This window comes from Amphiprion ocellaris, chromosome 4 (assembly GCF_022539595.1).
Source record: "Amphiprion ocellaris isolate individual 3 ecotype Okinawa chromosome 4, ASM2253959v1, whole genome shotgun sequence".
NCBI classification, from domain to species: domain Eukaryota; kingdom Metazoa; phylum Chordata; class Actinopteri; family Pomacentridae; genus Amphiprion; species Amphiprion ocellaris.
In genome coordinates this window covers 795,266-817,185 of record NC_072769.1, presented here as the reverse complement: position 1 = coordinate 817,185, position 21,920 = coordinate 795,266, and the positions used below count along the sequence as shown (strand labels likewise).

The window sequence follows — 21,920 nt, the reverse complement described above, 5'->3', positions numbered from 1 at the left end:
TAGCTGTCAATTTTGTGTATGCTGAAAAAAATGTGGTGTTTATTCACAATGGCTCGGCCCACTCTACTCATAACTATTGCAGCGAATCCTGTACACGCTTATGCTCATGCACAGGACAGCAGATAAGGTTGGGGAGATGGAGGTAGTGAAATGTAAATTATGTAAATATGCTAGGCAGAATTGCAGACTCCACCTTTAAGCAAGAACAAACTAGATGAAAAGAGTGCACGAGACATGTTTCTGCACTGCAAACTGACTTCAACCACCTGAAAAAAGAGCACAAACTGCAGTATGATAAATGTAACTTTACCTCACTGAACCCTCGTCTATGTCCAGCGTCAACTCAGATATCCATACCAGTGACGACATACAGTGCACCACCATATGATACACAGTGAAACGGAAAGCAGCTCTGTTAATTTAATTCTGAGTAAAACGTTTTGGTGTAATTTTATTTAGATTTTGCTTGGAGGAATTGCACTGTGGATACGGAACAGAGTCTTATTTTGATGCAAAGCTTAGTAGAGCAGCAGGAGTGTAGCACGTGAGAATAAAAGCAAAATATTTGTAACTAAAATCAATGAATAATTGTGATTCGAAAAAAATAAAAATGTTGTGAATGTGTTGTGAATATTGTTTGCAATGGTTTAATGTAAACTTTAAACTAAAGAGTAAGTCTAAATATCAGATGCTTGACACATTTATATTATCTAATAAAACCCAACTCTACAGCCATGTGAATGTTTTTGTAACAACATTCTTGAAGATGAATCATCTATAGACATGTCAAAATATGCAGCAGCTACCATAAAAACACAGTAGGAGAAAAGGTTCCCTGTTTAGAACGACTGGAAATGCACTTTGCTGCTTAATATAAATCCACACCGATCATGTCAGACAAAGTTCAACACATTCATAATAAATCTGCACTGTATCCATCCAAGTCTCATATTACTTGAAATACTTTCTTTCTGCCAGTTTTGGATCAGTGACATTTAAAGCAGCTCATTGAAACCAGTTGATGACAGAAGGATTTGTCTGTTTCCCAGTTCCCAAAGAGGGTCTGAAGAACCAGGCGGCGTTCGAGGAGATGAGGGTTAATTACATTAAGGAGCTCCGGCGCTCAGTGGGAAAAGCAACCAACAACTCTGGCCAAACCTGGCAGCGCTTCTTCCAGCTCACCAAGCTGCTGGATGCCATGCATGATGTAAGTACCCTTGCCCTGTCTGCAGTACAGCACAGGCTTCCCCTGGCATCTCTTCACACTGCCTAATGGCACTTGGGTGCTCTAATATCACTGGAAATGTTTTGAGTAAAATGGCAACATAGTGGATTTGGACAACGCGTTTACTTAGCGGTTCAATGGGGTTGTGGCTTGGAATAAGGATTATTGCATCCCACTTTCTCCCCGAGGGAGAGGTTATTTTGGAAAAGCCGGTGACCAGGCTGTATTGGTGAATGGAACAGAAGGGGATCAATACCGGCTTGCAGTTTATTGGATCACAGTACACAGTGGTCACTGTGGCAAATGTGCTAAATCACTGTTATTTTTTTTTACGCATGGTTAACCAGTCCATGGTAGAATGACTGTAGGCAAAGCCTCAAGAGGTAAGAGCTGGCGAGCGAGAGGTCACAGAGACAAATGGACAGAATGTAATAACCCTAATGACTGAGTGAATGGGGTTAGAGCTGAGCAGATGACCTTTCATTAGAGAAGGCTGTCCAGAAAAAAAATCGGTGGTGCCCCCAAGTGGTGAGCTGATTGGAACTGAAAAGGGGTCTAAGCCTGCTGACAAGATGAATGCATGAATATCCACTAATGTACTCAACTTTATGTACTTTTCATATAAAGAAGCTACAGATTAAGAATGTTTCTCATTGAATCATGTGTTTGTGATGTCTAGCTGGTGGGGAACCTGTTGGACTTCTGTTTCTACACCTTTCGTGAGTCCCAGGCCCTGAAGGTGGAGTTCCCCGAAATGTTGGTGGAGATCATCAGTGACCAGATACCAAAGGTGGAGTCGGGCCTCACTCACACAATCTACTTCCACAAGAAGTGACTCGCTACGCAACTGGGACCGAAGCGGCATTAAGAACTGGAAAAAGGAGGAGAAAGAAGTTCAGGGAAGAAGTGCGAGGAAGGCCTGACCTGTCGGCCTGCACCCTGTCGCCCAGCATGCCAGCGTCCTCGTCTTGGATTGGAAAGTTAAGTGATGTGGTGACAGACGCAAAGCAAAACAAAAAAAAAAAAAAAGAGAAAAAAGGCGTTATTCCCTGCAGTCACGAGCGATTCAGAGTTGTGAATAGTTTGAGAAGTTGAGCAAGATGCGCTGAGAAGGACTTACGAGAAATGTGACAAAGCATCCCGAAGTACCCCCCATGTCCCCCTGCCCCAAAGATGATAACAGTATTTTCTATGGAGATAAAGCCATACATTTCTTAGGATGCGCTAGATACGTTCACTACACACATAGAAACACGTAGAGGGAACCTGACACACACTCACTGTCCACATGCCTTCACACAGTCGCACAGATGCACTCCACATGCACTAAAATGAGATTCCCTTACAAATCTAGAGAAAACATTTTCCAAATATTAACTCTGGCTTATGCAGTCTTTCACAAATAATAGCACTATGAAAAATTATGCCAATACTTAGATTTGCTTTGCAGTGAAGCAACAAGACTACAGGGCAAAGGACATTATGAAGAGGCACAGAAATTCCAGACTGTATGGCGAAATGTCTATTTGAATATATTCCAAGGGCTATACGAGCGTCGTCATAAGCTGAATAATTACATGAAATCTAAGTAAGTCCAAGTTTGAATCTCAATCGGTATCATAACAGCCATCATTGACATCTACATAGTGAGTTTTTTGAAGTCTAAATCCTGTAGTAAAACAATCAAAACTAATATGCAAAAGTCCAAAGCTAAAGCTGTTTTGAAATAAAAAATGTCTCTCTTGTGTAAAGAAAGCTTGCACGTGAAGCTCCCATGTCATAAAGTCATGATTTTAGAGGCACTGTGGTGTAGAATTAAGACAATATTGATGAGAGATTTTACCTTTGTGCAGAAATGGTCAGGAGTGCTGCAGGATGGAAAACATAATGCATTTACGGAAACAATTTCAGTAGAGTCCGCTGGTAATGGATTTGACTGAGGTGCATCCATAGTAATTGCTGTCATTTGTGCTATCTCCAGAGCAGCTGTCCAAATGTCTGTTTTTACTCACAATGAAGCAAAACCAGCCCTTTGTGAACCAACACTTATCTACTTTTCCCAGAAATAATAAAAAGCATTTTATAAAAGTGTGTTGCAAAGGTTTAGTTTTTGACAAGCCAGTCATTTTGCATTAAGGTGCTTCATTTCTACAAAGCCAGGCAAAACATAACATGTACAGTAACTTGTAGTCGGTCCATACAGTACACTATATGGACCCCAAGTTTAAACACACATACTCTGTAAAGTTGATATTATCCAAAATGGAGCGTTACTCTGCAGTGCTTACAGCAAACAGCTAATGTATCAAAACCAGGCAAATGTGTAGAGGTATTAACAACTTCTTAAACACATTCTATTCAGCTGTTGTACAGAAGATGTTTTGAGGTACATGTTGATGAATGCTTGATGAAGAACAGACTATTGCGTTGGTATGATCACCTTTCCTAATTGAGTTTTCGCTTTTTTCTTATCTTCGGGCCAAGTACTACTATTTTAAGTATGGCAGGCCCAGTCATCTGGACCATTACTTTGGCTCACACCCCACTGGTTTCTGGGTGGTCGTGGAACACTACTATGATGCTACTGAAAAGCGACAGAGTCGCTGGGGAAGAATAACTGTGTGAGTGGGGGGTGTGATTATTATTAATTTTTTGTGCCCTGTAAGTGTGTATTTACGTGTGTGTATGGAGTGAGTATGGCTTAAGTTGGTGTGTGTGCTACTTTTTTTTTTCCTGGCAAGCATGTGCATAGATGATCTGCTCTTGCAGCGTGGGTATTATGCATTTATGTTATAGGATTAGCTATATCCTATTTCCACCTATAGATTTGCACAAAGGAGATACAATGTGAAATGAGGCATTAGTGCAGCTAGCAGGAATTGTCTGTTTTGATAAGCAACTGTGATAATGCGGTAAAAGACTTTCTGCATGATCACCCAGGCTAACGTTAGACATGACATCATTAGCACAGCGGGGTGGTTGTGTACTGTATTTGTGGCCTCGGCTCTCGTAATGACGGCGCTGTGCTACACTATGAGGTCTCTTCTGTGGTGGTAATTGTTGAAAGATTTGCATTCAAAGAGATGGAGGTGTCAGGATCTCAACCGTCGTTCACAACTGTACTAAAATTATAGTGCGGCTGAAAGGGGTCTAAAAAAGTAGGTGGATTGTGCATTTTCAGTTTTTGCTTAAGGAGCATTATTCTATATTGGTTGTGGGATTTGGGTTTCAACTGTTTCTCATCCACAAAATTAGATTTTCTTCTGGAATTCTGAGACAAAAATGTTAGTTCCCTGTAGGGGTTCACACATTGGGTGGCTTTGAAAGACCAAACTGTTTAGCGGCTCCATATTCTTAATTCGATATATTAATATCACCCATCACCGCAATAATTTTTGTACAGTACCTGATCAGAAAGGCCTCATTTTACAATCCGTCTTGTTTGCCCTTACGCTAATCTCTCACTGTTTCTTTATTTTATCCCTTTTTTGTCCTTTTTAAGGAATAAAAAAAAAACTGTCTAAAGGTTCATAGGATGAATGGGAAAGTATTTTTGAGAGAATTATATTTTGCTGGAAAACAATATTTAAGTACTTTGACTAAAATGATATCCTTTTTGTAAAATGAAATGTTATTGCATGCTTTTTGATGAGATGTTTACATTGTATTTAAAAAAAAGGGAAACTTGTGCCTTTTTATCTCACCTGATTTACAATTTTACAGTATATATTGTAAATAATACAGCAAGTCCTTATGTTGAGTATAGTATAAAACATTTCTACTTTACCATCTTGTTGGAATATTGGAAAAAAAAAAATGTGTTTCCCACTCGCCATGTTCTGTGTGTTGGATCACAGAGAAGAATTTACAGTAAGGGTTGGCACCAGAGAGGGCCAAAAAGAGAAATGAATGTATCATACATTGAGAGAGACTTATGGAACTTACTACCTGAATGTTAGAGAGAGTACATTTCTTATCTTCTTATTAAGTAAAGTTATTTGATTTTGCATTTTTTTTTTGTTTTTTACTTTTTGCATCATTGTTCACATGGCTCGAAGAAAAAAAAAATCAAAGAGTATTTCTTATTTTGTAACAAGATGTACTAAGTGATGGATCCTCGTTGCTGTTGAAATGATTTCTTAATCCATGGCGGTATTGTTGATGAGCACTACAATAAAATCAAAAAGTCACAAACTATTGAAACTGGGATATGTGAAAGAAACTTCTTGACTTTTTTTAGACTGAAAATACAAACTTTGTGCACATACAAAATGAAATGGTGGATGGACAGAGATTGTAGTGTACCTGACATCTGGCCAATTTGAAATGTGACTGTTTTACCAGTTGTTGGACATACTGCACTAATTGCCAAAATAACGTCCAACTACAAAAAAAAATCTTTTGACCCAAATAGAAATGTAAAACTCTTAATATTGCTGGTACAGGTGGGAGTAGGTTTATGATAATGGTGAATAATGTTATCCGTGATGTTTTAAGGCCTTTTAAGACCCTGAAGAAATATAAGCACTGACTGGTGACTAATTTTTAAAATTTTTTTCTTGGCTATTTGGAGGCAGTTTCACATTTTGGGAAATATCTGCTTACTTGCTGAGAGCTGGATGAGGACATCAATACCACTGCACTGTCTATAGGATAAATATAGTCCTGCATGGTCTGGCTGCACCTCAGCATCATTCTGCTATAGGGGAAAAACACTCTGGCTTGGGTTCATATTTCTTTAAACTGATCACAAACGTATTGGGTGGAGCTAAGCAAAGGTTGGAGCAATGGTGGTCCATAAAAATAGTGGCAGGTGGAATTGTTTTGATGGAATATTTGCATGCAGGGTGGTGAGAATTGTCATTAAAATGCCTAATTCGCTGAAAAAACTAGCAGAAATCCTTGGCATGGCTTGAACATTTCGGTGTAAAAGTTGCTTGTTCAGGCTAGCTCTAAGGAGAGGATGGGTAGCTTAGCTTAGAATAAAGACTGGATGACATTCTAAGTTAGTAGTTTTCTTTTTTGGGACAGATCAGAAAATGGTATTGAACTTCTCACCTAACTCTGCAAAAAGGGAATATTTTGCAAAGTGCCGAGGAACAAGATTAATGTACGTTTTATTTAATGGTCATCAATCACCACCTCCTGCAAACTATAAAATAAAACCTCTTCCATACTCGAGGGAGCAACGTTATCTTCAGAGCTGTCTGGTTCTAAATTTACTCCTCTTTTTGGCGTGGATGACTCAGAATTTTCCAACTGTTTCCCAGTACACTATTGCATCACTGTATGTGGAGTCACGTCATTGCCATTTTCTGTCACAGTAATGAATCGGGTGCACAGAGACTAAGCCATATCACCACAGCCATGGCAGTGCATTTCTTATTAATATGTACAAATGCTTTTTTTTCCAATTCCAAAAATGACTTTTTACTCAGATGCTTTGTACAATATTTCTCAGCAAACTATCCAGCAAACAAACAGTAGACATCCCTCACCATGAACCAATAAAACATCTTTGAAACCAGTTAATACTGTATATCTTGATGCAGATATTGCCATACTTGTGTTTGCAAAACTATTGCAAAATTCTAATAAAACCGTTAAATTGATCATTTGATGTGTCGCATTCTGTTTGTGTATGTATGTGCTGTGTGTTATGTGTGTGATGAAATTTAGACTGCGAAACAGAAGTGAGGACAGGTGCCCTAAAAAATGGGCTGTTTGATCTGCATGAATTTTCCAAACAGCTGCATTTGGTGGCTGGGGAGGATAATAAGCCAAAAAACACAAGTGTTAGCATGGGAAAACAGAAATGATGTGGAGCAGCGGCAGGTACAGCAGTCACAAAGAGAGGAGATGAAGGGAACAAAGGAAAATGGAAAGAGAAAAGAATAAAAATAGAGAGGAAGCGTGCAAGCATGAGACTTTTACAGTAAAACGCTGCCTGTGGAGAAAAATCACCATTAACCTTGTTAAAGGCTGATCTGAAAACACGCCTGCTTTGCCAGACTGTAGAGCAGACAGTATTACTTTTTTGCTCATTTTTTTCCTCTCTCTCTCCGAATCCACAGCCCTCTCCAAATCTCCCCCAGATTTCCAATTGCTTTCACTTGTAGTCGTGCCAGATAAACAGAATCTATTGGATCAGGCTGATTTCACGGCTGCACCCGCGCACATGGCGGCTTCTGTGGCCCACTTTCTGAGCTGAGGGGTTTTTTTTCCCTCCACACTTGCTCCTTTATGTTTGAAATTCACTTTTCTCCAAATTCCCAGTCAGTTTTCACCCCCAATAACGCATCAAGACTTATTATGATTTTATTTGAGCTCTGCGCTGTGAAGGAACCAGATGAAGACACGGCAAAGTATTAAGTTAGCATAACCTCTACACTGGCACGTTTGGGAAATTCAAACACATCGGTGGCACTTAGTTGTGTCATTTTCTCACAGTTCCAGGTAAACCACTGTAGAGCTTTGATCTGCACTGAGTCACGGTGTGGTGTGTTTTCGGGCTGAAGGACACTGCATCATGGGAGGTAGAGGACAGCTGGCACACGGCCAGGACGAGAAGGTGAGAAATGAACACGCCTCTCTGGATTTCAACTCAAACACACCTACATCCAGTCTAAATGGACACGGCGACACTGATGTATAACATCATCCCAGTCTGACTGATACATAATGCATTCAGAGGCACACAATCACCACAGTTAGAGCAACTTCAAGTGATACAAAGGCAGCTCAAAAGCCTCAAATGTGAGTCTGACCTGCTCAGATTAACACCTTTTGTTCAAATCCTCAAATTCACAAGGAGAACTGATAAACACACGACCCCCTCCAGTGATAATCAAGTATTTTAGCTTGTTAACATGTCCATATGGTGCGTTGTATATGCTGGAACATGAGCGAAGTAAGCAGTCATGGCTGAACGTTTCCACCTTGAAACTATTGATCGCAGTCTCAAAAACACAGATTTAGACTTTCAGGGTTTCAAACCAGAGGAACCAATCCTGTCGATTTGCAGGTTGGGACTTTCTGCAGGTCACCAGTCTATCACAGGGCTACATATAGAGACAAACAATCACACTCACATTCACACCTACGGACAATTTGGAGTTACCAATTAACCTCAGCATGTTCTTGGAGTTTGGGAGGAAGCCAGAGAACCTGGTGAAAAATCACGAGTGCACAGGGTGAACATGCAAACTCCATGCAGAAAGATTCCAGGCCCAGGCCGGGACACCCAGTTTGAACATGTACAGCTAAATTAATCCAATATTAAATCATGCCACAGAGTAGTTTAACAGTATTTAAGCAGAGTTGTAGGTGAGCTGGTGTGCTGCAGTTGCAGTGAGTGGACTGCACATTCTAGAGCAAGGGTGTCAAATATACGGCCTGTGGGACAAAACCGGCCCACCAGAGGGTCCAATCCGGCCCGCGGGATGACTTTGCAAAGTGTAAAAATTACAGAGATGACATTAACTGCAATTTTTCCAATATAAGTGACTACTATTTTAAATTTGTCCACTGTACTGCCACAACTTTTATGTATTTTTTAGGCATACATTTAATACATTTACAAGGCAGGTGGATAAATTAACCTTCCTTAATAGTGAGTCAGTTCAGGTAGTCAGGATAACTACACAGATGTGGAAATTAATGAAAATTTAAAATAATTATTCCGCCAAGAAACGTGGCGAAGTTATGTGACGGTCAGCGTACGTGAATCTGTCTGTACAACATCACTCAAAAATGGATTTGGATGAAACTTTCAGGGAAAGTCAGAAATGAAACAAGGACCAAGTGATTAGATTTTGGCAGTGATGCAGCTTAGAGTCTGGATCCACGGATTTGTTAAAGAATGCTCTATCATTGTGAGATAGCGGCACGCCGTCACTGTAACTATGACAACAAGTGAATGCTACATCACCTGCCTGCTGATCACCACATAATTGTGATCCTACTACAAATCCACCGTCGGAAATCATACAAGGAACAGTTGATTAAATCATGGGGGTGTTTCTGAGTCCCATCAATTCCTGTCGCCTGCTACATATTTAGGTCACGCAATTCCGTATCCGTACATAACATACACATGCACAACACATGCCTGTGCTCAGTGCAAGGTCATTTTTATTAAAGATTTTATCTGTCAGAAAGGATACAAAGGCTGAGCAGCCTTGGCACAGTACTGCACTCTGAGTGTTTTTCTTGTTGCTAGATGTTGACAAGCTGTTTTGATCATAAACTAAAATACTGTATCGTTCAATTCCAGATACCTGTGACTAAATGTTTTGTGCCTTTGTAGATAAACTGTGATGTCTAAGTTGTAATGTGTAAACGATAAACTGAGGCATGATACTGTTGAAATTGCCCTTTTTTTTTCTTAAGAAATTTCAGGTTGTTCATGATGTTTTGTAAAAAGATAGTTCATTAAATGTGAACATTTTCAGAATGTACTCTTTTGGATTAAAACAAAGAGAAAGATTTTGAGTTGCGGTTATTTGTAGGTTATTATTATAATTGTACTGGTCCGTCCCACTTGAGATCAATCTGGGCTGAATGTGGACCCTGAACTAAAATGAGTTTGACACCCCTGTTCTAGGAAGCAACAGTGCAGTTATATTAAAGCCATTTTAAAGCAGGAAAGGATTATTTTCATGGAAAAGAATTCTACATATGATACAAACCGATGAGTTTTTAGGGGTTTAATGACTGACCGGGGACTTCATTAATTGAATAAATGACTATTAGAACAGCAGAAATATGAAGCACTGACTGAAAAAAAGAAGTCGTGTGGGGGAGGACCTGACAGGGGTTTTAATTAATCCTGAGAGACAGACAGGTAGGTAGAAGAAACAGGAGAAAGGAAGGCAGATAGAGCAATGTGCTCTCTGATAGACAGTCCAAAGCAGAGTGAGAGGCAGGCAGGGTGGATGTCTCTATGATTCAGCAGTATTCTGACGGAGGGAAGATGATGAGGGGCCCCGGCGGTGGGTGGTTAGAGTGATTCTGGGGGAATATTTTGCCCAAGTCATTAACTCTGCCTCACTTCATTGTTACCATCATGTTGCTTCTGGAAGCTCATGGACACGCTTTGAACCAAAAACCAGAGTTTGAGCCTTTAATGTCTCTTTAAATGGACAAACTGTGTGTTTATGCTGCTAAATAGTGCATCAGTCCACTTATCGGAGGTCTGAGCGTGGTGGTGGACTGATGGTAATTATGTAACTGAGGCCAATGCACCGGGTCTGGAGGCCATTTGGTGTGTTAATTACACAGATGTAGTCTAAGAATTAACATGCATGAGGCTGAGATGTTAATGGATCGGGGAGGAGGAGGTGGATTAGTGTGTTTTCCACTGTGAAAGATTACCATCTATTTTTAATCCCCTTATGGAAAGTTATTTTGGAAGCAGCTTTTAGTCAGATGGACCAGTGCAGGTCAATATAAAGGGAAAGGCTTACATTACACTCCATGGCTCACTGTGTCAGTACTGGCTGCAGAATGAATCTGCATTTCACCAGCCACTTTATTCTTAGACTCTGTAGGAAACTGTGGGCCTTCTCAGTGACACAACCAATGAGTCAGCAAAAAATTAAGACATAGATTTCGCATTAACTGAGTTATACATATTTCCCAATTGTGAAGTTGAACAGTCAGTGGGTGTTTTTCTCAATTTTCTTGGATCCATACATATTACATAGGTCATCATTTGGAAAACACTACAATTTAATGAGCTGATGTAACCATCATCAGCACCATCAGGGCCTGAGATAATAACTGTAAGAAAAAAAAATCTTATTACGCCTTAATATTACATAATTAAAAATCATTTAGAACTCTTTTTTTGTTACAAGAATACATAATACAGTAAAAGAAAAAATCTTTATTTGTTTAACATTGATCAAGAGGATACCCAAAGGTAAAAATAAAAAAAATAAACAGAAACAAGTCAAGACCCTTTATGAATGTTATAAATCAATGTTTTAAATTCTTGCAAATGAAACACAAACAATCCGGTAAACCGAACTTCTCAGGTAAATTGTTTGTAAAAGTGATTTTCTGAACATATAATGATGAGCTAAATCCAATCTAAATGAAAACCTAAAACCTGCCCTTCATTTCAAGGGAGTAAATGTACTTGGTCATAACTCCTTAATAATTCAGCTGTGAATACTGAACAGATGGAAAACCTCTAAAATATTTTGTCAGAACTGCATTTTGTAATCTTACCGACAATAAAACATTGATTTTGAGTGAACATAAAGTGATGCTGAAATATAAAATTTCAACTTTGTGAGAGTGTTTCATTTCTCTGCTCAGAAGAAACTGAGCAACGTTAAAAACAAGCTTTAAAAACAAACAAAAGAGATCATTTGACATGGAAAACACTTGGTTTCAATCATTGCTGTCTACTGGAATTCACCTCTGTTCACACTGTTGGATGCTAGTGTTTAACACAACAGGGTTCTTCTGGCATCGGAGGCGTTTCACTGTGTTTCTGTAAAGGAGTGCACCAAGAACAAAACAGTACAGAGTGTATTTAAAATTCAAAACTCATGCAATCAATGCGCCAATTAAATAAAATAAAATTACAGTAGCGATGTGCCTCATTTTCAATATCTAGATATTCTCAAAACAACAGAAGAATACAACATTTTAGAAGCGAAAGCAGTAGCACTCCAATTCGTTTTCATACATACCCGTACATACATTTACACTTGGTGTTTGGATGGTTAAGGCACACAGGTATCTCTAATCTTTAACGAACTGAAAACAAATTTGTGTGTATCATTGTCAGGAGGGTTAAAAGCTACAGTGCTGACATTCTACCTTACAGTTTCTACAGGACCCCCCCTTTGATTGTGAGCTCATGGATACCATGTATAATTGGGTAGAGCAGAGAGCGAGTGCAGACGGACGTTCATCCTCTCTACGAAGTTACTTGGATGTTTAGAGGCTACAGCATCTTCATATACAGCAGAACACTGTAAGTGCAATCCCATTTTGCAGTTACAATGGTGAAACTCGTGTGAATATTTGACCGCGATAAAGTCACGCTTGCACATGCATCACAAAGTCTACTTGGCAGCCACAATGGATATACTTGTGTCTCGAATAGTCCACCAATAATAACATATAGCGTCTCTGGATTGAGTGAAGTCAACGGGCTTTGGATTGAAAAAAACAACAAACAAATGTGAGTTGAGTTGAAGCACGTGCATGTTTTCATACTCTTCTCGGTGATAAAGTGTCCATAAATATTTCCACTTGGTTCTACAGCATCTCCACATAGTTCTCAGGGATGAGGCCCCTCTTCCCCTCCAGCTCCCCCTCCAGCCAGCCCGGCTCCCTCGACTGGGTCACTGCAGGAGAGGACACGGCGTCACCAGGGGGGGACAACACCACAGGGAGGGTGAGGGTGAGGGTGAGGGTGGGGGACACACAGAGGACGCAGGGCCTCCAGTGAGCTTATGTACATGTGTTTGAGGTTTAAATGAGGATACAGTGATTACGCTGTTACACTAAACTACACTGTGACCCTTTTTAATCTCTACTGCTCATCTAAGGTCTGTTTTCGATGCTTTGTTTTGTTTTTTTAAATTATTTTGCCAGGAGTTAAATCTCAGCAGCAGAATAGAACTTTCAGGAACTGTCTTGTATGACAGTCTGCCTCAGAACATATGAAAAGAATAATGATATTTACAAGTCCGGCAGCAGTCTTGTTTGTCTTTTGGCTCATTTTGTTTTGTAATTTTTTAGTCTACTGAAAACTGGAAGGGGAAGCAACTTAAAAGAACTATTTCTCATGAATGTGTACACAAGCCACCACCAAAATTCAAAGGATCTGAACTGGTTTTCAGTCTAAAATGGACTGACGGCTCCTCTCGCATCAGGACTAAAACAATGAATCATTCAGACTGTTAATTTTCTTTACATCAGGCATGTTTGCAATATTGTGGAAATATAACTAAAATGAGAAATAAGTCTGTTACTAAGTCTATAAGCTAAAGTTATTTCAGACTGGACAAGACGGTTTAAGACAAAATAAACTATTCAGAGATGTTCTTCAAATTTTAAGGGTAAGGAACATCAACATATGTTAAACTCTACTTTACACAAACTCTATATACAATGACTTGGCAAAGTATTCAAACCTCTTGACCTTTTGCACATTTGTTATGCACACAGCGGAAACTAAAATTTTCGATATATCTCCACAGCACAGCAAAACATGCAAAATGTCAAGGGTCCTCAAGAGCAAGAAGTTGTTTACTTAATGAAAACCTCATCGTGTAACATTTATGTAACAATGTCAAGTACTTCCTTTGATGCCTGACTGAGTATAGAAGGACAGAATGTAAGCAAAATTATAGTGAAATTTTGCAGTTATTTTTTTTTTATCAGGGTAACTGGAGATTTAAGCTGAGAACTAAAAAGAGACACAAAACTTTTATCAAACAAAAGGGTTCAGCTACAAAATAAAGCAGCAGAAAAGGAAAATGGGTTTTCAAACATAATTCAGTTTAGTGAAAATGTGACACTTCACTATATGTTTGGTGTTTATTAATACTATTCAGAGAATGTGAGCTCATATTCATAAGTTAGAAATTCAGCTTTTTTTAGATTGAATTTTGCCAGTCTAATCATCTCTCCTGACAAAAACTCTTTCATATTAATGTACATGTATCAAAACAGTACATATATGTATGTGTACATAGATGCACACACAATGTCTGTGTCTCATAAAAGAGGGTTTTGATTAAAAAAAAAAAAAAAGGAACTACAAAATCCTCATTTCCTCTGAGAGTGATTAAAGCTCAGTCGAGCCTCTGCCCCAGCCCACCACCCCCCATTCTCCCTCTCCTTGTCTCATCTCTATGTTCAATTGGAGATCAGATTGGCTGTTCGGTTTTCCTCCAAATCCAATATGCCGGGGCTGGTTCTGAGTGAGCGACTGGTGTAGGCGATAACACTTACCAGCGTTGAATATTGCGCCGACCTGGAAGGAGAGCTCAGAGTCGTGCTCAGCCTCACATGGGTACACTGCCTTGGCTTTCCTGCTGGTGACACTGAAAAATGAAGGCAATCAGTGAGCTGGCGGAGCTTTGGGGAGGATTACTGCACAGTTCAATCTGGGCCCGGGGCCTGCTTGTTCATTCACTCACTAGCCTGAAACAGCAGAAATGGGCCTGGCTGGAAAATAAGCAAACGTACTAAGAGAGGAGCCGGGCCACTACACTCTTGTCTTGCTCTATCTCCAGTCTAGACAGACTAGGGAGTGAGTCAAAACACCCCTACATGCAACTGTGTGTGTGTGTGCATAAACACAATGAGCTGCAGTGCTGTTTGTAGCAGGTTCTGTGCAGCCAAAAAAAGGCAGGGACACATCAGGTCCACCCAGCAGACAACCATCTATGGTGAGATAATTAAAAAGTAGCGGGAGGATTCTAAAATAGGCTTTGCACACAAACACAGGTAGAAAAGAAATCTCCCTCCACAGTGCTTCAGCTTTTAAATTCACATTTGTGAGCTTAGAAGCAGCATTTTAAATCAGTTTGATGTGAAAGAGCAGCGTCAAAGAAACTGTATTCATCGCTCTGCAAAGGTTAGTAAAAAGGCGTATTTATGCCATTCCACTCGCAAAAACATAAAAACCGTTTTCCACAGAAAGGTTGTTTTGCCCACCATTGCAAACCGTTATCTCAAATGCCAGCAAAATTACCATGTCGAAATTGTGTCTTCAACACAGGATGCCCTGATAAATATTTCATATTCTTTCTGCACAACAGCAACAATGTGGGATGAGAAAGGAGAAAGAAGATACACAAACTGAAAAAATAAAAAGTTTGTGGTCACAGAGTTGTCAATACAACAATGCTCAGCCAAGTTCTCGAATTCAGAATTTTGGAAGAATGCGCCCATGTGGAACCACATTTGGAAAAACGACGACTTGTATTTATATGAAAATGCCATTAATGGATTGCCTACAGAATGCCCATGCTTTCTGCATATTCCTCAGCGGCATTTGAAGGCATTCAAAAGTGAATTCACCAGCGTAATGGACAGTCAGTCTACACAGACCCATGCAGTTCACTCAGATAACATTTGTGGGTTGACAAGGAGGAAGGTTGCTGCTGTACCTAAAAACCAATACTTGAGTTGCATTAAATCTCTCAAAGGTAACCAAATTACGGGAAGGGTGAATGTGTGGAAAAATCAGGGAGAATACTGATGTGCGAGGCTGCACGTAGATGTTAAATGAGTGAGGAAGTCAGTCATTCTGTTGAGTGAACATGGAAGATAAGACGGGCAAGCAAGTAATGGAGCAACTGAGTGAAGACTGAGCGAGTGAAAGAATCACAGTGTATGACATTTAACAGTTATGTGAGTGTGAAAATGACTAATCGCAACAGAAATATGGAAAAAGGGATGGAAAAAGAAGTCAAGTGAAATTAACAAATTAAGTTAGGAGGAAAACAGCAAAGAGGCATGTCTTACCCCTCCTCTGGCTTTTCTTTTTCAGAAGCAGCAGTGGAGGCAGCAGGATGGTTGTCTCTGGATGCTCCAAGAGCAGGCTCAGATACTGTAGGGGATCTGCAAATGAAAAACACCACACATTGGTCAGCACATATTCTATTTTGTAGTCTATTGACAGAAATCATGGTGGGTCATTCCATGAAAAATCAATCAGTGCCTCCCACTTAACTCCATCAGAATCAGTTGATTTATTTATGTACAAAAATGTAGTATATTAAATGAAGCTTTGCAAAACTTTGCCTTCATACTATGAATATTTTCCAAACTACAGGCCCTCAGGGTGCATAAGGGTGGATTTAAAAAAATAAATAAATAAAAAAAAATAAATAAAAAAATAAGGGTGGGTCGAAATTTCTCACTTTTTATTTCATGTTATTTTTTTCCAGCATATTTGAGTCTAAGTATACAAGTATAGCCACATAAAATTTTCAGACTGAAAAACACATTTAAGCTTGAGTTAAAAACTGCAACCAAATCTATTTTACATCTAGTCCAGGGGTCAGAACTTCCATTTTTGGTTAGCACAGATTTTTCTAAAGTCAATCTTGAGCATCGATATCAGTGCATATATCATAGTTTCGATAACAAAACTGTAAAATAGAAAACAAGCATTAGTACCCTGCATGTGTTAACTGTTTTCTGATGATTCATTGGGGAACAACTTTAAAAATTGCATTTCTGTGCAAATTTTTATAGGTAACATCAGGTAGTTTGTCATAACAAGTTAGAGCACTGAAAACATCTGATTTTCACCTGCATTTTATTACCAGGCTCATCGTTCATCCATGATTTCTTCTGCATCAAAGCCATTTTCTGTTACAGTTTTATCTTAACACTCACAAATGTAGCTTATGGTTCTGAAATGGAGAAACGTCATTGGTGTTGACATTTTTATGAACAAGTGAGGAGAATTCAGTGCTCAAATTTTTTTCAAATTCTACTCTGATAGTTTGTACTGTTAGTCTACTTCCATCATCAGATAGTGAACAGTGATGATGTGTAATCTTGGTATCCAACACTCTTCTTTCTTTTCTACTGGGCAAAGAAACTAACTGTGCAGGAATGATTGTGGTTTTAATTCCTTCAGTTAATTGAACATAAAATTTTACTTTTACAGAGTCACAGCATGCCTGTATTAGAGAATTGTTTCAACACAGAAGGAATCATTGCTAGAAGACGAGCCTGGAGACAAAATGCAGGTAAAAATGATTTATGTAACTAGTTTTGATCTGGGCTGCACAATGGCTTGGTTAGCAGTTTCACCTTGCAGAAAATCCTCAGTTCAAATCCCGACCTGGGATCTTTCTGCATTGTGTTTGCATGTTCGGCTTCCTCCCGCAGTCCAATAACATGCTGAGGTTAACCGGTGACTCTGAATTGACCATAGGTGTGAATGTGACTGTGATTGTTTGTCTCTATATGTAGCCCTGTGATAGACTGGTTTAGATTAGATTAGAAAATCTTTATTGTCCCAATCTGGGCAATTTGATTTGCAACAGCAGTCAACAATGAAATTCATACCATAAAAAAACACTGTAGTACAATACATAGAAACATAGATACAAATAATATAATAATAAATGTCTTCAGGTAAGTTATCATGACCATGTTTGTAGCCTACAGCGCAAGGACACAAACCTAAAGCTTATTTAAAAACTCAACAGCTGAGGGAACAAATGATTTGAGGAATCAGATCTGTCCAGGGTGTCCCCTGCCTTCACCCTAAGTCAGCTGGGATAGAATCCAGCCCCCTGCAACCCTAATGAGGATCAAGCGGTGGGATGGATGGATGGATAGATGGATGGATGGATTTGGCTTGCGACACCTGAAATGAGCGCAATATTGATTTGGTAGCACTTTATAACAACCCTAGGAAATTGTTTTTCTGAATGCCTCTTTTACACAATACAAATCAAGAGCACTCCAAAAAAGCTAGAAATTTCCTAACCCTGTCTTGAGAGGAAAGGAAATGAAACCAACACTTTAAAAGCAGTGTTGTCGGTGGCGACTTTCAGCATCGCAATCCATAATCTCAATCTAAGTGTTTTGCATGTTAAAGCCACAATAAGAAATGACGATCCACCAGAAATTATGAATGAAATATCAAGATAAGTATCTGCATAATTTTAGCCCCAACTCTATGGAACAAGCTCCCCTTGAATGTCAGAACAGCAGAGTCAGCTCCTCAGTTTAAAAAGCTTTTGAAAACACACCTGTCCAGACAAGTATTTTTATTAGTGGTGGATGCGATTTTTAAAAAAATTAATCTAATTAATTACAGGCTTTGTAATTAATTAATCGCAATTATTGCAGTTTTGTCAAATAGCAATATTTGACACAATAAGTGAAGTTTTTCAATTCAAATAAAATTGTGGTTGACAGTTGAATCAATGAATATACATATACATGTTTATAATTAAAAATTTATTTTAAAAAAGGAAAATGGGACATATAGAAAAAGTGATTTTGATGACTTAAAGCCTGAATTTAGTTGTTTTTTCTACTGTATGGCACATAAAATCAGCATAAGTAGTTCAAGGAGCTTCAGAAAGTTGAAAATCCACAGATTCATTCTGTTTTCATCTTTTCTGGGTCTGACAAATGGTGTAATTTTGATGGTTCTTTTTTTTAGGAATATCAATTTTTATTTATGTAATTTTTTTATAAACAAAAAGTCTATAATTAAGTTATTAAAAGAGATATTTTTGTTGTTTAGGTTCTTCCTCCTCCAAGGAGGCAGAGCCTCGACGAAGTAAAAACTTAAAACACAAAAATGTTTCATTTCTATTTATCTGCATTTTTCATCTGTCTGCTACATTCACAGATTACTGCAAATCTAAGTGCAATTAGAGCGATTTTATTCAAGATTTTAAGACTTTATGTAAACTCAAGCACTGTCTAGAAAAGTGGTCTATTATGGGATGGCTCCGCCGTTAGCATGACTCGTAGCTAACGTTAGCTCTGGTGCTAACAGCAACATGTTTTACATTGAGGTGATACTGTCAGCTTGAAGTGACGCAGTGATCAGAAAACTCTTTGTTGTACAATTTGCACACAAACAGACTTTTATCCAAGCTGCCATCGGAAAGATTTTTAAAAGGAAACTTTCTGTCCAACAAGTTCAATCTTGTCTTCCTTCACTGTTCACCAGTGCCTGACTTCACTCAGTGCTTCCTGTGCTTCTTCTTCATGGCTACAAACAGACTTTAGGTTCATTACCGCCACCTACTGGGCTGGAGTGTTCATCAGAGTTACCGGTGTGTCAGAAATGAGGGAACTGAGGAGGGTGCAATTAATTGCGTTATTGTTAACGTGCTGTTTTTAGCTGTAATTAATTAATCAAAATTAACGAGTTAAAGTCCTCGCTCTAATTTTTATAAATGTTATGTTTGGTTATTGGTCTTCAATGTTGCAATGTTTTTAGTGATGTGTTGATTCTTTCAATGTTTCATCTGTGTATTATAAAGCCTTGTGAAGCACTTTGTAACTTCTGTTTTGAAAGCGACTAAGGAAATAAAGTTCATTATTATAACAGCATAGTACTTTTATTAATTATAACTCATTATATGATATATATGAAAATAATAAATTATGTCACTAATCATAAATCGCACTTCAGTGACAAAGAAATAGTAAACATTTCATCTTATTTTATCCTCCTGTACAGCAGCTACATACAGGGACCCACACTCTGCATTCTCATTGTGTACAGGCTGCACATTTGCCCCAATAAAAAGGACAGCAGGCTTCAATAAATTAAATCATCCACTCCACTCCATCTGCCAAAAAGCCTCTTCAAGAGGACCGACCCTCAGTCATTACCCATATTAACCTGAAAAGTAAATTCAAAGACCAACTTTGATGCATTTATCTGAAGATCTGAAATCTAAACCGAATACAAAGAAATTCATTTGAACTGTATTATGGCTTTGAAACATCTTGTGCTCAATAACTTATGCCAACTAGTAACATTAGATGAGATTTTCCCGTCCATCCCATCAACTTATCTAGAGTGAACAGACCAGACTAATAACAAATCCTCCAGATGAAATCTTTTGGATTGATTGTGTCTGTACAAGCCAGAGGGAGCAGATCTAGAATATAAAAAATCCAAACAAGCATGAATTAAACATGTTTGAATTCAGAAGGAATATTCATACATGGACCACTTCTTTGTCTTTCTGCGCAGAGAAAAGCCAAAAGTAAAATTGTAATTCAAACCTTCAACTACCACTGACACTGACATAAAGGAACTCCATTTGATAAAATAATTGCATTTGATCGAAGAGCAAGGTTGTTTTAAATTCAATATATTAGAAACCATCCTTACAGATACAAGATAAAAGTCTTCACCATCAGTGAATTTAATAGTGTACACATAGGTGACGAACTGAAGTCAAATTATGAGTAAGTAAATATTAGACACAAAAGAGTACTGAATAGTTTGATGAGTATGAAACTGATTTTACGCTGTGGTCTCGACACTCATCAGAACTGAACACATCTGAAACACTGTTTTTGAATTTGGATCAATGAGTCTGACAGAGCTCTCCACCATCAACCTAAAATAAGAGAATACATATCTCTTGGAAAAATGGTGCTCATGTTACAGATATTTGTAGAATCTATGCCAAGAAGCACTGAAGATGCTTACCCCTCTTTATGCTCTTTTTTTCTCTAATTTGTCCCTCATGCATGTGCCTCCAGTGCCTACAGTAATGTATCTAACTTCTACTGTAGTTTTATCTGTTACACTCGTCGCTGTGCTTTACACTGGCTGCTGTCGAGGCCAACAAGTCTATGGCTAACCCACAGGAAGGAGGTAGGGGTCCTGGTAAAGGGAGGCAGAGTGCAGAAGAGGAGAGCAGGAGTCTAGCCAGGCTTCCTTCTGTGTTCCATGCCTGCCCCAGGGCCAGTGCTAATACAGCACATAATGAGCAAATTGCTCCTAGCTGCCGCTCCCATAGAGACGTTAATAAAGGCAATTAGAGGGAGCAGCTGGGGAGGGGCTGGAGGTTGAGTGGATGTTGTGAATAGTGGTTAAGTTGGCACTGGTGGAGGAGGGAGAGAGGCGGCCTTGAGGGAGAACATGGTAGGAGATCTTACGTGGACATAGGTGGAGGTAAACACAGTGCTGGGCTCATGCTTTCTTTCCCCCGTCTGCATTGCTCGCTCCCTTTGTTTCTTCCTCTGCCTTTCTCTCAGTGCACTTGTCCATCCCCAGCGGTGGCTGCTCCATTCAGGCCTGGCCTGACTGTGGGTGATTTATAGCTCTGCAGCAGTGTGGGGCCACTGTGGTGCTCAGCTGCTCCACATCAGCATGGGGGGACAGTGCGCTGCAGTGCAGCAAATCCACTCATTAACCTAGGCCCAGGCACAACCACTGTCTGCCTGGTTCAGAGCCAAGAGAAGGCAGAGCAGAGGAGCACCAACACTTGACCCACCTGCAGGTGAACTCACTCATAAACACAAAACTCTGAATAAGGTGATATTATAAACAGAAACACACACACGCATATTTTAGAAAAGGTAACATATTCATCTTGCTGCTGCTTATTTCAGCTGGAAGAGGATGATATAGATCAAAGAAGATCTTTAAAATAAACAGTTAGCTAAATAATTATAGAATAAACTGTTGGGGAAAATCAGTGAATGCCACATGGCTGCCCTAGAAACTTGTTTAATGTAACAGAGGTAAATGGATTTGTCCCAAAATTGCTTACACAATTACAGCTAAGCCAAACCGAGGGAAATCGTTTGCCATTTCTCTTCAACAAAAATAGCATCAAGCTTTGAATTGCTCTTTCGTTGTTTTTACTCATCACAGGCCTAGCTAAGCTTTTTTCTGCAAAGACGATTAAATACTGGGGACTTCAAAATGTGCTGTTTGCAAGGCTTGGATAAAAAACCCCTTCCAGATGTTGGTAATATTCATAAGTTTTTAAGAAAAAGCTTTAAGTTGTGAGGATTTTGCATGTATATCATTATATGAAGGAGACATTTTATCATAATCCAGAAAAGGGCATCATTACAACAAACTGAACCAGTGGTGCAAACACTGAATCCCAAAGTGGCCTGCAACTGGGGGTCCTCTGGTTTATCATTTGAAACATCAGTGTTATCACACATTATCACACACTGCCAGGTTAGT

The 21,920-nt window shown here is 39.1% G+C and overlaps 2 protein-coding genes across 3 annotated transcripts in view; one reads left to right on the top strand and one right to left on the bottom strand.

The window, feature by feature from the left end:
- The window catches only part of nr3c2 (nuclear receptor subfamily 3, group C, member 2), a 79,193-nt gene extending 72,356 nt beyond the window's left edge, over positions 1-6,837 (top strand). The window contains exons 8-9 of the mRNA XM_023262243.3: positions 1,050-1,207; positions 1,905-6,837. Of these exons, the coding sequence (XP_023118011.2) occupies positions 1,050-1,207; positions 1,905-2,060 (314 nt within the window). The 3' untranslated portion in view covers positions 2,061-6,837. The remainder of the gene's footprint in view (positions 1-1,049; positions 1,208-1,904) is intronic.
- Positions 6,838-11,094: 4,257 nt separating this feature from the next.
- arhgap10 (Rho GTPase activating protein 10) overlaps positions 11,095-21,920 on the bottom strand; it is a 53,317-nt gene continuing 42,491 nt past the window's right edge. For both annotated transcript variants that reach the window (XM_023262227.3, XM_023262226.3), the window contains exons 21-23: positions 15,731-15,826; positions 14,210-14,301; positions 11,095-12,594 (exon numbers count right to left, since the gene is read on the bottom strand). In XM_023262227.3, coding sequence (XP_023117995.1) covers positions 12,506-12,594; positions 14,210-14,301; positions 15,731-15,826 — 277 coding nt within the window. In that variant the 3' untranslated portion in view covers positions 11,095-12,505. The remainder of the gene's footprint in view (positions 12,595-14,209; positions 14,302-15,730; positions 15,827-21,920) is intronic.